This window comes from Lithobates pipiens, unplaced genomic scaffold, assembly GCF_037356315.1.
Source record: "Lithobates pipiens isolate NorthernLeopardFrog02 unplaced genomic scaffold, aLitPip1_a1.2 Scaffold_16, whole genome shotgun sequence".
Classification (NCBI taxonomy): domain Eukaryota; kingdom Metazoa; phylum Chordata; class Amphibia; order Anura; family Ranidae; genus Lithobates; species Lithobates pipiens.
Genome location: NW_027507748.1, coordinates 367032264 through 367056273, shown reverse-complemented (window position 1 = coordinate 367056273; position 24010 = coordinate 367032264). Strand labels below are relative to the sequence as shown.

General features: G+C 43.3%; 1 protein-coding gene across 6 annotated transcripts in view; it reads right to left on the bottom strand.

Moving 5' to 3' along the window:
• Positions 1-1094: 1094 nt before the first annotated feature.
• The window catches only part of TRIT1 (tRNA isopentenyltransferase 1), a 55131-nt gene continuing 32215 nt past the window's right edge, over positions 1095-24010 (bottom strand). For 3 of the 6 annotated variants that reach the window (XM_077482083.1, XM_077482082.1, XM_077482084.1), the window contains 3 exons: positions 17265-17374; positions 2495-2612; positions 1095-2408 (listed from right to left, as the gene is read on the bottom strand). In XM_077482083.1, coding sequence (XP_077338209.1) covers positions 2194-2408; positions 2495-2612; positions 17265-17374 — 443 coding nt within the window. In that variant the 3' untranslated portion in view covers positions 1095-2193. Of the gene's footprint in view, positions 2409-2494; positions 2613-14054; positions 14174-17264; positions 17375-20244; positions 20421-20562; positions 20808-24010 lie in introns of those variants that run through there. The other 3 variants (XR_013274540.1, XR_013274541.1, XR_013274542.1) reach the window with 3 other exon arrangements.

The window sequence follows — 24010 nt, the reverse complement described above, 5'->3', positions numbered from 1 at the left end:
TTAAACTGATTTGCTTGCACACGTGGGTGCTTGTGTGTTTTTATTAAAGCACATCCACTAAGCCCATAATGCATTCAGTTACACTACATAGTGAACCGTATGCACACTGCCTGCCCCCCCCCCCCCCCATGTGATGACCCAATTAGAAAGGCAAGTCATTATAATGGAGCTATTGATTGTTAACCCTATTTTCTCAGTGTGTCCAATTACTACAGGGATAGCAACCCTTTATCTTCCACACAAAAACTTAAAACTGCACTCTAACATTATGTACCACCTTTAAAAACGGAAGGTGGTACACACAATCCAACCAATACCATTACAACATTTGCGATTCAGCTTCTAACTTAAGCATGTTCAATTAATCTTTGACCAAAAAATAAACTAGAAGCTGAGTGGTTTCTATGCAGAGCTGCACCAGATTCTGCACTTAGTAAATCAGCACCTCTGTGAATAAACTTTAGAAAGAGGGTGCAATGTGCATGTCGAATTTGTATATCAGTTTAATTCCAACATGCCTGAGCCTCAAGAGACAGCAGTACCTAGGTTATTAACCATTTGTTACAGACCTATGGTTCACAGCCAAATCCCCCAACCCCCAGTGTTTTTTTGTTTAATCAAGTCTTAAAACAGTTCTTGGGTATAGGCCAATCTATAAAGCTTGCTCTTGTTTTTGGATATCAGAATATGCTCTTTTCTTGAAAGATTTTAGCTAATCATATTCAGAGCCATATTTTCCAATCCTTCCTATAAAGTTATGACAAAAAGGAAAAAAAAAAGACCATGTGCATATAGTAACTCTGCAGATGTCAGACTCTAATGAGCTACTTATCTACATTAGTCAGAGCTCAGGGATTGGCAAGCGGTAATCAGTGGATAATTAATAAATGTCTCTCCAGCTACAGAGATGCAGTGTCTGTGCTATGTAACTAGAGCATGGGGATTACTGACCAAATCCAGTATCTGGGGGCCTGAAGGGGGGGGGGGGGGGGTAGAGTCTATAGAAGACACACCGATATAAACAGGTTCACTAAAGCTGTATAACACTGTATATCAATAACGTCACACACAAAAAACAAAACAAAAAAAACAGCTTTGTTTGAAAATATTTCACACTTTATATAAAATGAAAACTAGGCCGACAGTTATATAATCAACAGTGCAGCCTAAAGACAAGGAGTTACTTAGTGGAGTTGCACAGCAATGTGGTTCCTAATCAATGAAGACAATGTGCCACATGCCAACCACATAGCTACAGCAATATGCAATTATAAAAAAAAAATAAAATAAAAAAATCTTCTGTATGCTTAAGTATAGGGTTAAAAAAAAAAAAAAAAAAAAAAACATTCCAGATTTTCCCAATTGTACAAGAAAGTTAGCATACATTACAGTCTCCTCCATATGGATTCAATCTAAAGTATATCAGCAAAACTTTTTTTTTTTTTTTGATAGAGTGGGCTTGTAGACAAGATTGGGGAGGTGAGTGTGGTAGATCTGGTCCCCCTGTCAGAACACAATATTGCAGTGGGGAGGTCAATGTACTAACATTGCATAGGCAGTACAGAGACCTCCTTACTGTGGGGATAGTTGCTCATTTCTTTCCGTGCTATCTCTGGGACACAAAGTGAAGGAAAAACTCCCCACTACTACGTGATTAGCAAAAAAAAAAAAAAATTATATATACATATACATACACCTCAGGGTTTTAGCCATTCCCCTACTTTAAAAGGTTTGGAGACATGTGCAGTAAGTGAACTTGAATTTGGCATAATCTATACATTATCCTGGTGAGAAAAATGTAATTTCAATGTAAATACAGGTGCGAGAGTGCCACAGAATAGAAAAAGCTGTCAATACTAGGTTTCAGGGCTGTTGCAGGAAAAATCTTATGCGGCAAGGCTAGTGAACATTAAAGATAGGATTTGTGTGCTGGAGTGAAGTATCCAGAGGGAACACAGTGTGATGGCTGCTCAACATAGGCCATTTTGATCAGAGGTCTACTGAAGTAAATGCAATTTTAAAAAAGGGGACAACTGGTTTAGCCCAAGAGGAAATTTTATTTTTTATAATATATATAATATTTATTTCATCCAAAACACAGATCACTGTTACATTTATTATAGTCCTCATTTTATGGTGAAACAAATAGGAAGCACAATGTCTTGACTTTTTAGTATCACTTATTTCGGAAGGCTAAGAGTTTGTATCCTTGTGTGCACATAGTCTCTTCTCTGGTTTGTTATACACACAATCTGAGGCAGAGTGGAAAGTCCCATCTGATGAACCATGTTGGAGATGCTCTGTATCAGGGCTACACTCCAACTTCCTCTTATCTAAAGCTTTCTCATCTTCTTCCAGTTTCCTTCTCTTTTTCGCATGATGCAGATGTGACTTTGATTTTGTGTGTGCTGCAAGAAAGGGACACAGTGTTCATGCTGTCATATTTCAACATTAAAGTTTACAGACCCATCAAATCAAAACAGTTGACCCTTACCTGCCCACTCCTGATCTCCGATAATGATCCGATTACATAGATCGCAGAGTCTACTACTTCTTTTATTGTCACTGTTGTCACAGGCAATCTTCATAGGTTCAATGCTAGGGAGATGACCCTATGGTAATATAGTAGAACACCACAGTCTTTAAGATATATTTACATATAGATGGAGTATGCGCTTAAAGTGTACGTAAATAGGACCCCAACAATAACCATTAAATTAGATTTCTCCAAGTAGAAAAAGCTTTGCTTTTTTTGCAGCCACAGGATACAACCAACCGACCTCCGTCTGACATTGGGGTGGGGATTTGTTTCAGCGTGCAACAAAAGTCTGAGCCTGTGTGAGTGAAAGAACTTATCCTCAGCATCCCATTAGACATGCATGCTACTCTCTGCTGGCCACTGGTAATGCTTGATTACATCCCATCAGACCTCCTTCTGGAAGATTGCACAGTTAAGGTCTGCAACGCCCAGTGGCCAGAAGGTAGGAATCAACCCATTAAAAAGGGATGCTGTGGATGCGTTTTCATATAATGTTTGGGCAGAGCAGAGCACAGGTGTCTCCTAGGAGTAAACTGAAGCATGCACACTGAGTAGCAACACTGAAAATGGACTGATTGCACACTTCGTGTCTGTTCCACCTAGTGTCAGCAGGGAGGATCAAGCATGGGATTCCAGGGATGTGTTCTTTCATAAAACACTCAAGCTTTACAGCGACGCACAGCTCCCCGCCATAGAAAAACTGAAGAATTTGTAGTGAGAGTGGCAAAGGGGAAGATAATGAATTGCCTGGAATAGCGTTGCCACTCTGAAAAACGAAATGGAAGGAAATGAAAGAAAGAATCAACCAAGTGTTCCTAGCAATGAAAGAAGAATCTAGCAATGTGCGACCACATTGATTTGAAGATCACATGGAATGTCTGTGCGATGCAAATTCAGCCATACAACCTGTATGGCTGAAATCGCATTGCATTTGCGCCAAAATGGTGCAGGACCCTTTTTTGGTCCACACTGGAATCGGATCGCATGGGTGTTCACATCTATGCAATCTGATTCCTGCACCATTTCACAGTTTGCGCTGCAATCTGCAAACCAATCTGGGGTTGTCATTAACTTCACGCTGACACCCTCAGCGGTTTGCAGATGTCAGTGTGAACCAGTTTGCGATTCAGATGCGATGCAGGAACCGGCGCTGAATCGCAGGGTTGCCTGCATTGCTCCAGTGTGAACTGGGACTTAAAGTCAACAAGATAGAAAAAAATAAAAAATGACCAGTTACACTTACCGGTAACGTCTTTTCTAGGAAATCTTCCAGGACGGCACACCTGAGAGATGACTGGTCCACCTGACAGGAAACACAATCAACAACAACTTTAAAAGTCCCCACCCCTCCCTCAGACCCTCAGTTATGGTAAAGAAAATCCCACACCAGTGTCAGAGGGAACATTCTGTGAGGAATCAATATACCACACCAATAAAACAAGGGTAGGGAAGTAGGCCTGCCGTCCTGGAAGATTTCCTAGAAAAGACGTTACCGGTAAGTGTAACTGGTCATTTTCTCCAGTCATCTTCCAGGACGGCACACCTGAGAGGATAAGCAAGAAGTTCAGGCCTACCTTTAGGGCGGGACAACCGCTTGTAGGACCTTCCTGCCAAATGCCAAATCCTGAGGGGACAACAGCTCCACTCTGTAGTGCCTCAGAAAGGTTCTATGGCTCGTCCATGTTGCTGCTCTGCAGATCTGGTCGATTGAGGCGCCTGCCCTTTCTGCCCAGGAGGTCGCTAGGGATCTGGCTGAATGCGCCTTAAGGCGGGTTGGTACTGGTTTACCTGCCTGTCTATAAGCGATGGATATGGTTTGTCTAACCCATCTAGCTATCGTCGTTTTAGAAGCTTGTAGACCCTTTCTCTTCCCTGAGAAGGTGATCAATAAATGACTGGATCTCCTAAAGTCTCTCACCCTTTCTAGATAGATGTCAGGCGTTGTCTCCTAGTCTAAGAAATGGAATCTTTCCTCTTCCTTATTCTTAGGATTCTGGCAAAAGGACGGGAGAATAATCTCCTGTGTTCTATGAAATAATGAAGCTACCTTTGGTAAATAAAGAGGATCCTGAGTGAGGATTACCCTATCCTCTAGGATGCGCAAAAACGGCTCTTTAATCGACAGAGCCTGTATATCACCCACCCTTCTGGCCGTAGTGATAGCCAGGAGGAAGGCCAACTTAAATGATAAGAGTTTAACCGAAGTTTGAGCCACCGGCTCAAAAGGCCCCCTTGTTAGGGCATCTAATACCAGGGACAGGTCCCATGGAGGGCAACTGACCGACCTAACTGGAACTACCCTTTCCCTGGCCGACAAAAATCTTTTTATCAGCGGCTCCTGTCCTAGCTTCTTATCAAAAAACACGGACAGGGCTGCCACCTGGACCTTTAGGGTGCTAACTGCCAAACCCTGGTCCACCCCCTCCTGAAGAAAGTCTAGGATGGTAGGTATCATCTGGAGAGCTCCCTCCTTAGACTGTAACCAGTGGGAGAAGACTTTCCAGACCTTTGCATAAATTTTTCTGGTGACACCCTTCCTACTGAGGAGAAGAGTATCTATCACTCTTTCCGAACAGCCCCTGCCTCGGAGTATTTCCCTCTCAATAGCCATGCTGTCAGAGAGAGACGACCCGGGTCGGGGTGAAAGATTGGACCCTGACTGAGTAGGTCTCGTTGTACCGGCAGACGTAGCAGGGGAGCTATCATGAGACTCTGAATGGTGGGAAACCTAACTCTCTTGGGCCACCAGGGTGCTATCAGTATCAGGTCTGACCTTGAGTAGGTTAATTTCTGTAGGACTCTGGGAAGGAGCACCAATGGGGGAAAGGCATAAGCCAGCCTGAAATCCCACACCTGTACCAGAGCGTCTATCCCTTCTGCTTCTTGATCCTTGTAAAGGGAGAAAAACCTGAGAACCTTCGCATTCTCCCGGGAAGCGAACAAATCTATTTCTGGCTTGCCAAAATGACTGCACACCAGGAAGAAGATTTCTTTGCTCAATCCCCATTCCCCTTGAAGGATGGGCTGTCTGCTTAGAAAGTCTGCTTGCAGATTGAGTGAGCCCTTTATATGAATCGCTGACAGTGAAAGGACCCTCTTTTCTGCTTTCACAAGGATCTGTAGTGCTAACCGTCTTAGTTTGTCCGATCTTGTTCCCCCTTGGTGGTTTAGGTATGCCACCGTGACCAGGTTGTCCGAGAGGACCTGAACCTCCCTGTCCTGTAGTTCCTCTCGGAAATAGTCTAGGGCTTTGCCTACTGCCAGAAGCTCCCTGAAATTGGAAGACTCCCTGGCTTGGCTGTGGTTCCAGGACCCCTGGGTATATCGGTCTCCCAGATGAGCCCCCCAACCCCAAGCGCTGGCGTCCGTGGTTAAGACCAAAGGGTTTACCTGAGACCAGGGGCGACCATTCAACAAATTCTGTGGGTCGAGCCACCACCGCAGAGAACGAGATACCTCCTCTGTGATGGGTACTCTGTTCTCTAATGTTTCTCTTCTTCCTCCCCATGAGGCAAGTAGGAAAGACTGAAGCTCCCGAGAATGGAGTTGTGCCCAGGTTACTGCCGGAATGCAGGCCGTCATGAGACCCAGCAGTCTCATTATATATCTCAGAGAGGCCTCTCCTCTTTCGAGAAGGGCGACAACCGCATTCTGGACCTTCGTTACCTTCTCTGTTGGTAAGAATACCTTCTGTGCCTGCGAGTCTAACAGGTAGCCTAGGTATAGTTTGGACTGAGATGGAGTCAGTGAGGACTTCTCCCGACTGACCATCCAGCCCAAGGTCTCCAGAGTTTCTAACATGATGTCTCTGTCTTTTACTGCTTGCCTCTGATCCACACTGTAGATCAGCAAGTCGTCCAGATAGGGTATTAACCCTATCCCCTGCAGATGTAGATATGCTACTACTTCGGCTAACACCTTTGTGAATATCCTTGGACTTGCCGCCAGCCCAAAGGGAAGAGCCCTGAACTGCTAGTGTTGTACCTTCTGCTGTATGCAAACTGTGAAGCGTAGGTACTTCTGGTGTTCGGGAGCAATGGGTACGTGTAGATAAGCGTCTTTTAGGTCCAGGGTGACCATAAAGACTCCTCTCTGCAGATGTTTTCTTACTGAGTAAATACTCTCCATCCTGAACTTTTTGTGAAGTAGGTAACGGTTGAGTCTTCTCAAATTTATTATCAACCCAAATTTGCCTGAGGGTTTTGGAACCACAAATACGTGTGAGTAAAAACCCTGTGTAAGCTGATTGGTTGGTACTGGAGCAATGACCCCTTGCTCTGCTAGCTCCCTTAGATTTTTCAGTAACCCTTCTGCCTTGGTTGGGTCCCTGGGAGGAAAAGTAACCAGAAACTCCTGTGGGGGATGAGTCTGAAATTCCAGTCTGTACCCCACTTCTAAAAGGTTTAAAATGTATGGACTCTGCGTAATCCTTTCCCACTGGGGAAGGAAGTCGCTGAGTCTTGCGCCTACCTTTACGGTGGCGTCATTTGCCTTCTTTCTGAGAGGCTCCAGAACTGGAGAAAAGGATTGCACTTTTTTCTTTTCCTTTTCCCAAGTTCCATTTCCTCCTTTGTTCAGCTTTCCCCTTATGATGGGTCTTTGAATAGGGGGCCTCGAAAAAAATTCTTACCCCTTTCCTTCTTGGGCCTTACCGGGAATTTCTTACCCTTCTCAGTAGATCGGGACAAAACCTGATCTAGGCCTGAACCAAACAGCAGGGAACCTTCAAAGGGGATGCCGCATAGGCGAGACTTGGAAGTAAAATCTCCATCCCAGGTCTTGACCCATAGTGCCCTCCTGGCAGAGTTCAAAAGTGCTGCTGCTTTAGCTGTGGTCCTAACAGTCTCCACCGCTGCATCTGCCACATATGCTACTGCTCGACTGATTACCTCCAGCGAGTCTACGATTTCTTTAGTCTCCCTACTGCGGGAAACGTGATCCATTAATTTGCCAAGCCAGGTGTCAGCATTCCTGGCTACACAGGCGGAAGCTAGAGCAGGCGCCATTGCTGCCGCATTCGCCTCCCAGGCTCTTTTGAGTAAGGTTTCCGACTTTCTATCCATCTGATCCTGGATATTTCCAGAATCTTCAAAGGATAAATCGGACCTCTTGGATACCTGCGCTAAGGCTGCATCCAAGCGAGGAGCCTTAAAGAATTTTTCCTCCTCCTCATCTTTAAAGGGACACCTCCTTTTCCAAGCCTTCAGCCTGAGAAGCTTGCGTTCAGGTTCCTTCCATTCTCTGAGGATTATCTCCTTGAGAGACTGGTGGATGGGAAAGGTTCTGGTCTGTAACCTTCCTAAACCTCTATATACTCTATCCTGTGCTGAGACTTGAGCAGAGGGAACCTGGATATCTTCTGAGGTGTAAATGGCTTTTAATAAACCTTCCATGTCCTCACTCGAGAACAAAAATCCCCCAAGTTTAGCCTCCCCCTGGCTATCTTGGTCTGAATCTTCCTCTCCAGAACTACAGTCTGGGACCTGACCTTCCTCCACCTCAGATAAAAGGGAGACTTGGCCCTGAGAACTTTCCGCATAAGATATGGAAAAATTTTCTTGTAACTGAGGAGTCTCTCTCTCTGATGGTACTTCCTCCAAACCCTTCACTAGGGTGGATTGAAAAGATTGAAGGGTAGCCAATATTTCTGCTTGTAAGGCCCTACATTCTTTCACGACCTGGGTGGTCTCCTTGCCTGCGAGCTTGATGATGCATCGATCGCAGAAAGGTTTGGTGTGGTCTTGTGCTAACTTAGAGTTACAGTAACCACAACGCCTGGACTTTGAAGTAGCCTTTCCCTTAGACCTAGCAGCTGACCCCTGGGCAGAGCTTTCGGTCCCTGGGAATAGTCAAAAACAAAATTAGACAATTTAGCTACACATGTCCTAAAAGGGGCACAGGAGCTCTTCCCCAGAGAAACCTGCCCCTAAATAAAGTTGGATCACTCACCCCCAGTGGCGACCTCAACGGTTGTCTGCTCAGACTGACCTTCCTCTTCCATAGCGATTTGCTGCCCTGCAGGATCGCTGGATCAGGTATAGTCTTGAGCGTCCCCTTCTTGTCTTTTCTATCTGTGCTGCGGAAAAAAAAACGTTTTTTGCCGGCCGAAGAGACTGGGTGCATACATTACACCCGCTCTGTTTAAAAAACGCGCCGATCGGCGCCATCTTTAAGGAGGTCCGTCGTCCGGAAATGACGTACGGCCTCTTCCGGTCCTGCGCTCTGAGGCTGGAACGCACGCCAGTGCGTCCAGCCGCCCCGGCTTCCGGAAGTCGATACCCGGAAGTGACGTCCTTGGACTTCCGGACATGCGCTGTGGTGCTGGAACGCACGCCACTCGCGTTCCGCACTACAGGAAACAGCAGCTCACCCCACACCACCAACGAAATGGTTGAAGGTAGGAACTAAGACAAGACAAAAGGGGAAATAGCACTACTGGGACAACTCCCCTGTCCCACGAGGCTCTTACAGGGCTCCCTAAGGAGGCCTTGAGTGAGGGTAACCCCCCAGGTTTTCCCCTGGGGGTACAAGGGAGCACCACAGACCCTGTCTGCTGGGTCCCAGGAAAAAAGCCTCACCAGGAAAAAACGGGGTCCCAGACCCCATAATGAAAAGATTAAAAAGGAAACTTGGTTTCACTGCCATCCTGTGGGAAACACAATCAAGAACTGAGGGTCTGAGGGAGGGGTGGGGACTTTTAAAGTTGTTGTTGATTGTGTTTCCTGTCAGGTGGACCAGTCATCTCTCAGGTGTGCCGTCCTGGAAGATGACTGGAGAAAAAATGTGTTTATTTACACTTTGTTAAAATATAAAAATAATGCAAGGTAAATTGTAAAAGACCACTGAACCCATTTTTTTGTATTAAGATGATGCTGGGGGATTTATGTACCAAACAGCTACTGACTCTAGCAATGAGATCTTAAACTAAAAGGGCCAGTATTTTTTGCACGGGCTGCCAATGCATCACAGCTGTCCTAAACACCTACCTGCACTTTTCCCAGGCCACCACAACGCACAGATGGTTCACATTTGTGTGTTATGTCAGGTCAGCTGTGGTGCCATAGAAAATGCATGTTAGTATTTGCATTATTTAACCCCTTCCTTTGAGTATAGGCTGACAAGGACACACCCCTGGAAGAGTGTCATCACACCCTGGCCGCAGAACACTGCTGCACAGAATGGTACTTGCACAGCACCCTTCCATGCAACATTAAGGGACTACCCACTTCACTAATGCTGGAGAAGAGCAAGATCAATGCATGTCATGCAACTGTGTGGAAGACCCCTCGATGTAAGGTATGCATTCTGCATATTTCTTAAAATTTTCTCCAAGGTGGGGTTCAGGATAGGGACAAATTGGGGGAAAGGTGTCTTTCATACATTGAGATGGGCTTTAAAATTTGTAAACACTCCTGTAAAGTAGTCACCCAGGTGCTCTGCACATACCCTTTAAAACTTACTGGAGCACCCTGGGAATCTGGACACCACTCTAATTGCTAACGGCAGAAAGGAAAGTCAAGTTTAACCCATGCACCTCCCCCTGTTTCTCTCTATTCATTTTTAATTATGACAGATAATGTCACTGGTCAATTGAAAAGCATTGGGACAAAAGGCTGCAGGACCAAGCTTCACTTTCCTTACTGTAGGTAGGCAGGGCTTGGGTATCATCTTCAAGCGCCATGTCTGCAATTCAACAAGTTTCACAATGGGCTCAATGTACAAAGCCATTTTAACTCTCATAAAGGTGTGGTTTCAAGGAAATAATGCTGTACCAACTTGATCTTACATCTTAATTACAAAAGGTGCATGACATGCTTTTTATTTATCCTGCAAATGGTATTTTACCAGCAGCAACAAAAGCAATCAGTTTTTTTTTTTTTTTTTTTTTATTGGCCCTTATAATAAAATATTAAAGTGCCAAACTCAAACACACACTCCCTAAAACAACAATAGTTCAGGCTTATGATAACTGGAATTTCAATAGATGTCTAAAGAAGAAAGTAAAGGAACTGTTTAAAAGAGGGTTAGAATAACACTTTATGAAATGATTAAAAAAAGCAAATAAGACTTTCGTCTTACATTGGTTGCTATTAAAATGTAGAAAATCTCTCATATTATAGATATAGTGACAGTTCAAGAAACCAAGCAGAAGCCTAGTTATTGTGGTAGAAATAGTGGCAGGTGTAAAGGGGACTTTGCAGCTGTAGTAATTAGGACAGAGGTTTTACCCCTAAAGTGTCCCTTTGTAAGATTTTGAAAGTCTGTTATTTTCCCTAAAAAGTAAGGAGATGGCAAACCCTTGTGACTATAAAGCTGCGTCGAAGTGTAGGGAAAGGGTCTGCTTTTCTCTTTCAAAAGTATTTATTGATTTTAACAGGTGAAAAAGGATACGTTCTGAAAACCCATAAAAATAGAAGCATGTCTTGGACATCACAGCCTACGAGGCATTAAGAAAATATAATGCAAAACACCAGGGTCACAATTGTTAGTGTACCGTAGGTGATTAACTACATCCAACTTTGGCTGAACTCATCACAAATATGGTTAGGCATTGAAAATATCATTACTTTGAATAACGGTTTGGAAATATATTGCCCCTAGGATTGTCACAACAGTACTTATTGGTGTGCTGGAGAGAAGAGGCAAGAGTCCCACCAGCCACCCCCTATGGGATCACGCTGTGGATGGGGGGGGGGGGACCCCAGCCCTCTAATATCTCTTTTCCAATAGTTTTTATTATCATTTAAATCAGACAGGATTTCAAGGCAAAATATTGTTCTCATGAGATCAGCTTTTCCGTATACACAATGTCTTAACCACTTTCAGACCGGACCATTTTGCTGGTAAATGACCAGAGGTCTTTTTACAATTTGGCACTGCGCTGCTTTAACTGGTAATTGCGCGGTCATGCAATGTTGTACCCAAACAAAATTTGCGTCCTTTTCTTCCCACAAATAGAGATTTCTTTTGATGGTATTTGATTGCCTCTGCCATTTTTATTTTTTGCGATATAAATGGAAAAAGACCGCAAATTTTGAAAAAAAATGATATTTTCTACTTGTTATTAGAAAAATCCAATAAACTCAATTTTAGTCATACATTTAGGCCAAAATGTATTCAGCCACATGTCTTTGGTAAAAAAAAAAGTCAATAACTGTATATTTATTGGTTTGCGCAAAAGTTGTCACATCTACAAACTAAGGTACGTTTTCTGGAATTTACGCAGCTTTTAGTTTACGACTGCCTATCTCATTTCTTGAGGTGCTAAAATGGCAGGGCAGTACAAAACCCCCCCAAATGACCCCATTTTGGAAAGTAGACCCCCTAAGGAAATTGATAAGTGGCATGTTGAGCCCATTGAATATTTTATTTTTTTGCCTCAAGCGATTGAATGACAAAAAAAAAAATTTTTTTTTTTTTTTACACAAAGTTGTCACTAAATGATATATTGCTCACACATGCTATGGGCATATGTGAAATGACACCCCAAAATAAATTCTGCTGCTTCTCCTGAGTACGGGGATACCACATGTGTGGGATTTTTTGGGAGCCTAGCTGCGTACGGGGCCCCGAAAGCCAAGAACCGCCTTCAGGTTTTCTAAGGGCGTAAATATTTGACTTCACTCCTCACTACCTATTACAGTTTTGAAGGCCATAAAATGCCAAGATGGCACAAAACCCCCACAAATGACCCCATTTTAGAAAGTAGACACCCCAAGCTATTTGCTGAGAGGCATGTTGAGTCCATGGAATATTTTATATTTTGCCACAAGTTGCGGGAAAATTACAAACTTTTTTATTTTTATTAATTTTTTTCACAAAGTTGTCACTAAATGATATATTGCTCACGCATGCCATGGGCATATGTGAAATGACACCCCAAAATAAATTCTGCTGCTTCTCCTGAGTACGGGGATACCACATATGTGGGACTTTTTGGGAGCCTAGCCGCGTACGGGGCCCCGAAAACCAAGCACCGCCTTCAGGCTTTCTAAGGGCGTTACAGTTTTGAAGGCCATAAAATGCCAAGATGGCACAAACGCCCCCCAAATGACCCCATTTTGGAAAGTAGACACCCCTAAATTTAGGGGTACACTAGTGAGACTAGGTAATAAATGGCGGGTGCCCTGAAACTATAAAAAAAATAACTAACCAACCAGCGTCACCTGTAACCGTTATATGGTGATCACTGGTGAAAGGGTTAACTAGGGGGCAATCAGGGGGCTTTATGCGGTAGTATATGGGGGTCCCTGGCGCTATAAAAAGCTGCGGCGAACCTAAATACCTACCTGCCTAACTAGCGTCACCTGTGACACTAATACAGCGATCAGAAAAACGATCGCTTATTAGGCTGGGTTCACACTGGAGCGATGCAGGAACGCCACAAATCCGCGGCGGGTTCCCGCATCGCATGCCTCCCGGCGGCAGTTCACACTGCCCTATGCGAACTGCTGGGAGTGTCAGTAAAATGTTAATGACACCCCCAGATCAGTTCGCATATCACAGTGCGATCTGCAAACTCGGATCGCATGGTGTGAACACCCATGCGATCCGATTCTGCTGCGGACCAAAAAAGGGTCCCGTGCGAGTTTGCGGCGGGTGCGACACGAATTCAGCCATACTATCTGTATGGCTGAACTCGAATCGCACAGAGATCGGATGTGATTTGCACTGCAGTGCGGTGCGAATCACATCCGTTCTCAAACCGCTGCAATGTGAACCCAGCCTTAGTGATACTGGTGACGGGGGGTGATCACGGGGTTAAACCTTTATTGGGGGGGTTAGGGGGGTACCTTAGAACTAAAGGGGGCTAACCCTAACTGCCCTAACAGTTATTACAGTCACAAATGACACCAATGCAAAAAAAAAAAAAAAAATGCTATTGGTGTCACTGTGACTGAGGGGGGCAGGGGTAATTGGGGGGGGGGGGTAAAGGGGGGGTGCGAGTGTGCCTGGCATGTTCTACTGTACGTGTGGTGTGTTGGTGCAACTCACCGATCCTCTCTCCTCGGTGCCGGAACGAAAAATACCGACACGGAGGAGAGATTACATCATTTCCTCTCCTGTGAGGAGAGGAAGTGATGTCAAGGAGCATTTCTTATCGTCGGGAGCGATCGCGAGGGGGTGGCCATGAATGAATGGCTGCCCCCTCATCCCGGATCGCTCCCGAATGAATGCCGACCGCCGCAGGCACCGGGGGGGGGGGGGGGGCGCGATCGGGCCCCCCACCCGCGGGAAGGCAGGGACTTACATATACGTATGCCTGCCCGTGCCGTTCTGCCGACGTATATCGTCGTGCGGCGGTCGGCAAGTGGTTAAAGTACTAAATATGTGAATAGTTAGGTATACTCTACCAAAAATGTTTGTTGTGTCTTATTGCTTCACACTTCAACTTGCCGAACTACATAAATAACTTGTGGCATGTAATGAGTTGACAAGGGTAAGAAACTGGCAAAAAACCAAGGAGGAGAACCTCAAAAAAGAACAAAAAAATAAATAAAAAAAACCCACACACCTCTTTCTTGGGTCCCTGTCCTCTCCCTTGGCTTCATTAAGATGAAGAGGAGGGGGGCACCATACCATGTGGCCTCTTTCCACTTGCTGATCTCTCGTACGAGATTCCAGGGGAGAAAACTTACAAAGGAAAGGAAGGAAGAAGAGAAAAAAAAGATATGAGGAAGAAATGAGGAGGGGGGAGTGCATCCCTGTTCTCTACTTAGCTATTCTAATGGCTCATAAACCTTCAGACAGATATTTTAACCATGGTTACCAGACCCCCATCAAAGACTGGTTGTTTATCCAGTAATATCGCTGAGAGGCGTTCATTGATCATGATCCACGACAACTTCACTTTCACCAAGTCAAAGAGGATCATGGGCGCTCTCCAGGATCTAGCTACCGATATCCTGGACATCGTAAAGATAAAGGATACGAGTTTTAGTGTGCCCTGGCACTCCCTCTATTTGGTTTCCCAACAGCGCACCATATATGGTATACTCTTCTTTCTATTCCACATCCCCAGAAACAGAGGGGAGGTGTCTGGGACATACGTTGCCACTCTCACTGGTACTATCGCAGTAGAACTTTATAATTTGCCTCTATCAGTGAGGTGTTAACTGCCTGCTTTTTATAAAGAAGCAAGAACAGGTAGGGATAGCATTAATAGTTAATCTTTACATAACTCTCTGGAGGAGTGAAATAAAAGGCAGAGATGTCTCTGTTCTAAGCAAATGTCGCCCAACCTTCAAGAGTGAAGGCCAATTTTGTCAAGAAGGCTTCTGAGCAGGTCCGGTGAGCTTAGACTTGGGTCTACCATAAAAGGATGGGCCTGCAGTAGATGAGGCTTAGAGGGGCAAACGACAAACAGATCTCACAGGTAAGGCATAGGAGGACAATTCATTGGGTAGGTGCGATTCTGTATACTGTGGTGGGAACCTCCTTCCTTCTAACTGCTTTAGTTTCAAGGGATTTTCTAAAGAGGAGCACACCTTTGAAGGGCATGCAGAAAGGGCACCTTTTCCCAAGCAGGGTCATCTAACCAAACTTCAAGCCATAATATTCTACACATATGCACAGAAAATAAAGGACATTCTGGAGATTTTACAAATCACATTCTCCATTGTGTCTATGCAGAACAGTAGGCCGAGGGCAAGCACTAATCTTGAATAAGATTATCTATATTGGGAGAGAGTTTACTATGGAGTATTCCAAAAAGCCAGCTGCAAGGCTAGACCTACCAAAGGACAACTTCAAGAGTCTCCAAACGCCTATAAACTGAATTCTTAGAGGGAATACCCTCAATAGATATAGGTTTAGTGCAAGAATACATTCTGGAACTGCAGTGGGAACAGTTTGTTCCCACTGCAGAGTTGGGACAACTATATAAATCCCAAAGAATCGTGAAAAGACTTTCTGGGAATGGCTTTTTTTTGGTGCCAGGCAATTCAAGTTGTAACCAATCATTGTACAAGAGAGAAGAGACAAAAGCATTTATGGCTGTTGGCAGGCCTCATATTGTGCATCTGCGAGGCAGCTCGAATCAGGGGGAGGGCGTGATGACATTGCAAGACTCTGTTCTGGTACAAGAACTGCTGTCAACGAGCGTTTCCACAACACCTGCATTGAAATTCTCACAATTTGTCCCATTTGCCAGCAATTAACTTTTGCCAAGTGAGGTTTCTTCCCCTGCAGGGTACTCAGGAATGGATGTGGACTAAAGGGGTTCAGCGTGTCCTTTATGAAGGAACTGCAATAGCCCAGATGCTAACAGTTCCTGCAGCTGTTTCTATGAGGTATCAGGTAACAGACGAGATAGACAATCACAGGTGGAGTCAGAAGATGGTGTCTGACATACACAGTTAAGAGTCTTATAAACCCCGTACTCACGTGCCGAAAGCCGGGTGACATTGGCTGGTTCAATAAAATAAAAAAATAAAAAAAAATCAGCAGACATTCCGCCCCCATATGTATGGCAGGCCGGCTTCTGTTTGACAAGCATGCTGGAAAAACAGCAGCATTGCAGTGTGTCTTGTAGGATAAAAAGATATAATGTAGACATGTATAGCAAAGAACCGCTATGTGAAGATGCAGCGAAACCTTGTCTTTCCTTGTCCATGTTGCTGGTCCCATGCAGCGTCACGGTTGGTATACCCTTGAAAGGGTCCAACAGCAGAAGTGGCTCATAATCTAAAGAGACAAGCAAAAAACTGGAGTCTCACAGGGTGGGCAGGTTTATAAGGATACACTGGGGAGGCTGCATCAGCAAAGCTGATGCCAGTGTAAAATCACCTGAAGTGGTCAGCAGCATATGACCCATGTATTAAGAATACATTCTTACGTCTTGTATTGTTGATTAAGACATAAGAATTGTGCATCTTTGTAACAAAAAAGTAAAAAATAAATAAAATGCCGCCCCCCCCCCCCCGTGCTAGCACGCAAAGGCAAGCGTGTGTATTGGTCCCACGTGCACACAAACAAGGATCGTCCCACATGTGAGGTTTGGCTGCAAACGTTAGATCATGGGCAGGAATTCTAGCACTAGACCTCCTCTGTAGATAAATTGGTAACCTGTAAAAGGTTTTTAAACTGTTTCCTATGGATAGTAAAATTTACATTTGTGCAATTTTAAAGCTTGACGTGTTTGGTATCCATTTACTCAGCTCAACGTCCTCTTTCATATTTTACAAAAAAATTGGGTCAGTTTTTTGGGGTTTTTTTGATGCAAAAAACACAAACACTTTGCCCCCCCAAAATTCGTATTAAAAAAAAACCATGTGACAAGAAACTAACTACCACCATTTTATAGTTTCTAGTTGACAGGTACCCCCCCCCCCCCCCCCACTTCCACTCGGACCATCTAGGTGATCCAAGCGGAAGTTCACCTCTCCTTCCAATCTTCTGATACATGTCACAGGTGCCAGAAGATTGCCCGACCATTTGGGAAGCGCAGCGCAACTCACATGGGCAGTGCACACCCGGCTGTGAAGTCGCAAGCTTTCACATCTAGGTGCCCACAGTTGTAATGCTAGCGTTGAGGGAGAGAATGGAGGGTTTGGGGCGGCCACATCGCTGGATCCTGAGAGAGGTGGGTGGGTGTTCATTAAAGTCAGCAGCTACACTTTTGAAAAAAAAAAAAAAAAAATCACAACTGGAACTCCACTTTAAACCAAAATTATTCAATATTAGTTTGGTGATAATTGCACAAGCGAGTCAGCTAAAAACCAACCTGTATAAAACTGCTCACAATCTCTATTGCAGGTGATAAAACATTTTCATTCCAAAAAGATACATCAGTCACGTCCAGTCCATACACACTAGGTACATTAGGTCCAGGTCCTAGAAATTGTACAAAAGTATTGTGTTTGTTTCAATATGTATTTAATAATACAGACAACATGCAGTTGTATTTAAAAATATATTCTACAATATAGTAAAAATGCATATTGTTACGATGCTATTGAAATAAAACAGGTCCTTATGAATTCTCCCTGAATAGAATAAAAAAAAAAATAAAATAAATAAAATCCAAGATTGTAAGTGCTTTATTACAAAGTGCAGCAACCGAGCATGACCTGCCTTCCACCTGCTCTTCCTTAAATGAGAACTGCAGCACAGGCTGAGCACCTGTCTCTTGCAGGGCTTTGTGGTAAAATATTAGAGGAGCAGCTGCTGATACTGGCAGCAATCCAAGACTGGAAGAGGTGGAGAGAAGAGGAGGCACAAGTCTGAAACGCAACAAGAATGTGCTCAGAAAACAAAAAGGATGCCAGAGTCAGAAGATAATTCCACCATTCATAGTTTATAAAGTATAGGTTTTAGATCGCCCTGTTCTAGAGAAATTCCCAAGTAGAACTCCAGTTAAAAAGGTAATGCACATAAAAACTTGCTGATAACATGTTCACATTTTATTTTTCTGTAGCGTGTATGCTTTATACTGCACAATTGTGTACCTTTTTAGGCGAGTTAAAGTAATATTAAAAATAAAAAGTGTGTTTTTTTTTCCCTTAACAAGCATGTTATACTAACCTTCTCTGTGCAGTGGTTTTGCACAGAGCAGCTCCAATCCTCCTCTCCTTGGGTCCCCTACTGGCACTCCTGGCCCCTTCCACCTGCCAAGTGTCTCCACAGCAAACAGCTTGCTGTAGCGGCACCCAAGCAGGCTTTTCTTCCAAACCCCTGCTCTGCATGTCTAGTCATACACCACGCCTCTGCTTGGCTCCGACCCCTCCCTCTTCTCATTGGCTCCCACTGAAGTATCAGCCAATAAAGGAGGGAGTATGAAAAAGTATCCTGTTCTTTGTATTGCATTCCTGCCAATGCATTCCTATAAAAAACTGACCACACTAAGAAGAAAACACAGGTGCAAGTTCTCCAGCTGTGCAGGAAACTCAGCCTACTCTCCTCCAATGATCAGACTTGTTCTGACACCCCCCTCCTGCACAGCCATTTACTACGAAGACCAGTATACTGATTCTCTCCCCCCTCCCCCCCCCAGCTTTTATGCAGCTGAGAACAAAGATTATGTGATCACTTATATAAAAAAAAAAAAAAAGGGGGGGCCCCCCCCCCTCATTTATAAAATCGATACGCAAATGTTAGGTCTTTAATTTTTATTTTAAACTGAATGGGTCGTTTTACAAGGTGAAGGTTTACAATCACTTTAATTAGTACAACTTTTTATTTCTGTTCAAGCGTTGGTATAGCCAGGTCTTCAGATTTTAGTTCATTTATGACTACCACCAGTATTGGCCTGTGCTGGTGAGCTGCATACACTTCCCTGAGTTGGCTTTATCTCCAATTTCAGTTCCACAAAAAAATAAAATAATAAAAAAAAAAGTTATAAACACATTGGGTTAACATTGTAAGTAAAGTGAACCTATCACTTTATTCAAACTGCATTTTCTGCCTATGCTGAAATTACACTGCATTTGCGTATGAATGTTACAGACGAATACAAAATATTATAGCCAGAGTGGCAGTATAAAGTCAAAATTGCAGATCTATATACAAAAGGGTAGTGACAAAAGCAACAAACCTTTGGGTCAGCTAGCAATTTCCAAAAGGAGATTTTAGCAAAAGCAGCCCAGAATATTTAAAGTGGTTCTCTACCCTAAAGTGTAAGTTCAGCTCATGTGATCCCTCCCCCCCTCCGGTGCCACAATCGGCACCTTTCAGGGGGGAGGGGGTGCAGTTACCTGGATAATCCAGGTATCTGCACCCACTTCTGGGACAGACCGCCGCAGACACCCTGCCGCCCTCCCCCCCCCATTGTGTTCTGGGAAACACACTGTTCCCAGGACACAGCGGGGACCAGCAGAGACGCGACTCGCGCATGCGCAGTAGGGAACCGGGCAGTGAAGCCGCAATGCTTCACTTCCCGATTCCCTGACAGAGGATGGTGGCGGGGGCAGCAGAGACGAGCGATCGCTCGTCATCTGCCGCCGACATCACTGGACCCTGGGACAGGTAAGTGAATTTATTAAAAGTCAGCAGCTGCAATATTTAATAAGGTGCAGAACCGCTTTAAAGGAAAAACACCACATCCCAATAATTTATCTATGGCAAAGAATGGGGAGGGGGCGTGGGTAACAACCCCCGGGACTTTAACAGTGTTCAAGGATGGAGACAAGATAAAGATACGATAAAAGCATCAATGAAATTTAATAATGTTATTATAAAAAGTAAAAAACATGAGGAAATTTAGCCATCCGTGTCAAGATTATACGTTTTGCTAAAAGGCACATATACAAATAATATCACTCAACATGTTTCGCTCTTAGAGCTTCTTCAGGAGTTTCTGGTAAGATGTATACTATGCTAGGAATAACAAAAAGACAGATGAAATCTCATGTTGATTGTTTGACATAAATAACTGTAGGTATATTGGTAAATTGCCAATGCACAAATGATCATTACATATATAGCAAAATCATGTGAATAAGACATATACAAATAAGTATGGGAGCGAGACTAATCCTATCTGGGTTGCCAAAGAGCTGCATATAAACTTTGTTAGAAAAATTGAAAAATTAAGCGTCCCACCTATGTGTCAGATTCCAGATAGTCAAAGGAGGAAATTGATTTATATAGCCCTAAATAAGGGAATAAGTAAAATATTTGAAAAACTGAATCACAGTAAGATGTTGACCTCCGATTCAAAAAGTGCCATCAGTTGACAACAGTTTATATTAAGATGAAGGAATTACCTCTAAATAGATGAAAAGAGAAATTGAATCAAATTGGTGTCATGCCAATTCAAAAATAAATCCAGCGCAGGTCTAAGCATTTAAAATTAGGTGTTCGACTTAACAACTGCACATATAACGCTGCAATAGCTTGTAGTTGGCACGGATTTGTTGGTTGTGCTCACAAGACAACAAATCTAAAATAAAAGACAAAAAAGGTATAGAAGCCAAGTCACTATTAAAACAGTCCCTGAAGCTGCTTAAAACAAAGCAGAAACAGAGTGGTAACTTAACAAGTTGGAAAAGTATTTATGATGAAGAGAGAAATGTTCACTCTACCTCTCTCTTGTGAAGCTTTTGACAGATGATCGCAGGGAATCGCTGCATTCATATAATCTTCCCATCCCGACGGCGTCTGACGTCATCGCCGAGATGCAAACACATTGCGAGGATGCCCATAAGGCATAAGTGAGTTCCATCATTGGCGCACATGATGCAAATGTTAATTGCGTCATAGTTGATGGTGCGCATGTGCCAGGTGCTTGAGTGGCGCGCACGGTATAACGCCATTTTTGAAAACCCTGCTAGAAAATGAATTTAGATCAACCATACAGGTGAAGAAAAACGACAGCTAAAGAGTGCCTAAATAGATCACTATATAGCACGGTAAGTACAAAAATTTTTTTAAAATAAATAAAAAAGGAGACCAAACCAAGTGGGTCAGGGATTTAAATCGCTAGGGCTCAGAAGGATGGATTATTGATTCTACATACCACCCCATCTGTGCCCGGGGCATCCGTACGGCCACTAAGTAAACAAATTACAAAACATGCAAGGACATCCTGACGGGACACATTGCACAAGAGCAAAATAGATGATCAAATCTATATCTATCTATCTATCTATCTATCTATCTATCTATATACACACACACACACACACACACACACACACACACCATAATTAATTTGCAGCCCAGGAAAAGTTCTTTCACCCACATAGAAAAAGAAAAGGAAAATATACACAAGCTAAATTTAACAGAAATTACTTGATTACCACCAAACATGAAACTGAAAGCATCATTTAAACCAGGATGCTTGAGGGCGGATAATTTGTGTATCCATCATGCCTCACACTGTAACAGCATTTTATCATAATCCCCACCTCTATCACCTGGAGGAATGTGCTCCAGAGCAAAAAAAAAAGTGTATCTTTGAGCAATCAAATTTGTGGTGCAAACCCAAATGGCGGCTTATGGGTGCTTGCATTCCTTCTTTTAAGACCGGGGAAACATGGTCCCTGATACGATAAAGAACGGTCGCTTGGTTTTACCAACATAAAATGCCTGGCATTCAGAGTATCAAGTACACCACTCCAAATGGATTGGCAGGTTGCCGTGAATTTAGGGTGATATAAAAAAAACAAAAAAAAAAACGCCCATTTGGAAGGGTGATGCTTTGTCACGCATAAATGTACCGACAGAAATTAAATTTGTGGCAAGGTCTGGTGCCCCTAACATCCCTAGATATTCCTGTTTGAGAAGTATAGTGACTATGTAGGAAGTTGTCTGGGAGATTGAGATCTTATAAACGCAGTCTCAGGGTACTTTGAGGGATTTTGAAACATTGTCATCTCCCATAAGGAGGTACCAATGTTTCTGCAGGATATCACGCACCTGATGGTGCTGGCCCGAGAAGTGAGTGATCATCCTGACCCCTGGGTTTACTTTAACAGGTTTGAAATCACGTATTAAAGATGTTCTATTTTTATTTTTTGCCCTGATATAAGCCTTTAAGGCATTTGCTGCTATATCCATGTTTTAGACGCAGCTGCAGCGCTTTTCAAAGTGACTATCTTCACTACAATGGCGTCTCAATCTTGGATATTGCCCGTAAGGCACACTTGGTATGAAAGATTCAGGATGAGAACTGGCAGCATGAAGCAAGGAATTTCCCGCAGGTGGTTTGCGGAAGAGTTTTCACAATGCTGCCATCATCATTGACCAATATTCGGATGTTGAAAAAGGTTAATTTTGAAGTCAGGGAAAAATAAAGCAAAGGAAAGAAAAGAAAAAAAACCCCCCCAGATACAGGTTGACATAAGAGGGGGCATATTTGGTCCCCATAGCTACCCCTGTATCTGGAGGTAGTGGGGGCCTCCAAACAGAAAAATATTATTGGTTAGAATAAATCTGATCTAGCTGACTAGCTATTTCGAGTGAGGCATCCGTTGCCAGACACTATAGAGCGTCCGGGGGGATTAGAAGGATTCTTGTGAATCTTGGGAAGTATGTACAGCGTTTGTGTCCACGGTGATGAAATATTAAGAAATTCCCAGGTTTTCTTATTAAGCCTTAATAGCAGGCCGAACCAGTAAGTTGGTAACTATTAGTAAACGTAACCAAGTTTATATGCAGCTCTTTGGCAACCCGGGTAGGATTTGTCTCTCTCCAACACCTATATTTATTTGTATATGCCTTCATTACATGTATAACAAAATCATGTGACTATCATTTGTGCATTGGCAATTTACCTATAGTCATTTGTTTATGTCAATCAACATGAGATTTCAGGTTTGTCTCTGTTATTCATAGCATAATATACATCTTACCAGAAACTCCTGAAGAAGCTCTAAGAGCGAAACATGTTGAGTGGTATTATTTGTATATGTGCCCTTTAGCGAACCAATTTAATCTTGACATGGATGGTTAAATTTCCTCATGTTTTTTACTTTTATAGTAAATTATTATGTTTCATTGATGCTTTTATCGTATCTTTATCTTGTCTCCATCCTTGAACACCGTTAAAGTCCTGGGGTGTGTTACCCCCTCTTCCCCCATTCTTTGCTACGGATCTCTACATATTTTAGTTGCCAAACAAATCGAATTGCTCAGTGTCACCAATCTGGAACCAGTAAGCAGATCACTTGTTCAAACTTCACTATGAAACAGTTTGCTGCATGCTTATTCCAGGTCAGTAACTCACAATGTATTGAGGCCAGAGGATTAGATTCAGAAAGGCAACAATGGCAATATAGCTCTCAGTACAATCAGCATCAGGATTGACCTTGTCCAGAGAAGAAAACTTCAGCACTACCATCAGTTCTGATACCATTTATGTGTGGGTTTGCTTCTTAGCCAAGGGAGTGGGGCTTACTCACAATTTTGCCTAAAAACACAGCCATGAATAAAGAATGGTACAAAAACATCCTCAGAGAGCAATTTCTCCCAACCATCCATTTGGTGATGAACAATGCCTTTTCCAGCATGATGGAGCACCTTGCCATAAGGCAAAAGTGACTTGGGGAACAAATCATCAAAATTTTGGGTCCATAGCCAGGAAACTCACCAGACCTTAATCCCATTTACAACTTGTGGTCAATGTTCAAGACGTGGATGTTAAAAAAAAAAAACATTCTGACAAACTCCAAGCATTGATTAAGAATGGGCTGCCATCACTCAGGATACGGCCCAGAAGTCAATTGACAGCATGGCAGGGCCAATTGCAAAGTGCTTCAAAAAGAAGGGTCAACACTGCAAATATGGACTTTATATGTCAATAAAAAAAGTCTTCGACACTTCTGAAATGCTTGCAATTATACTTTAGTATACCATTGTAACATCTGACAAAAAGATCTAAAAACACAGCTTTGTGAAAATTAATGTGTGTCATTCTCAAAAAACTTTTGGCCATGGCTGTATGTAAAAGGTTAGGTGCACACAGCTTCAAAGCATATAAAATTGGACATAATTCTTTGCCCAGGAGTCACAGCTGTAGCATAAAGCCTG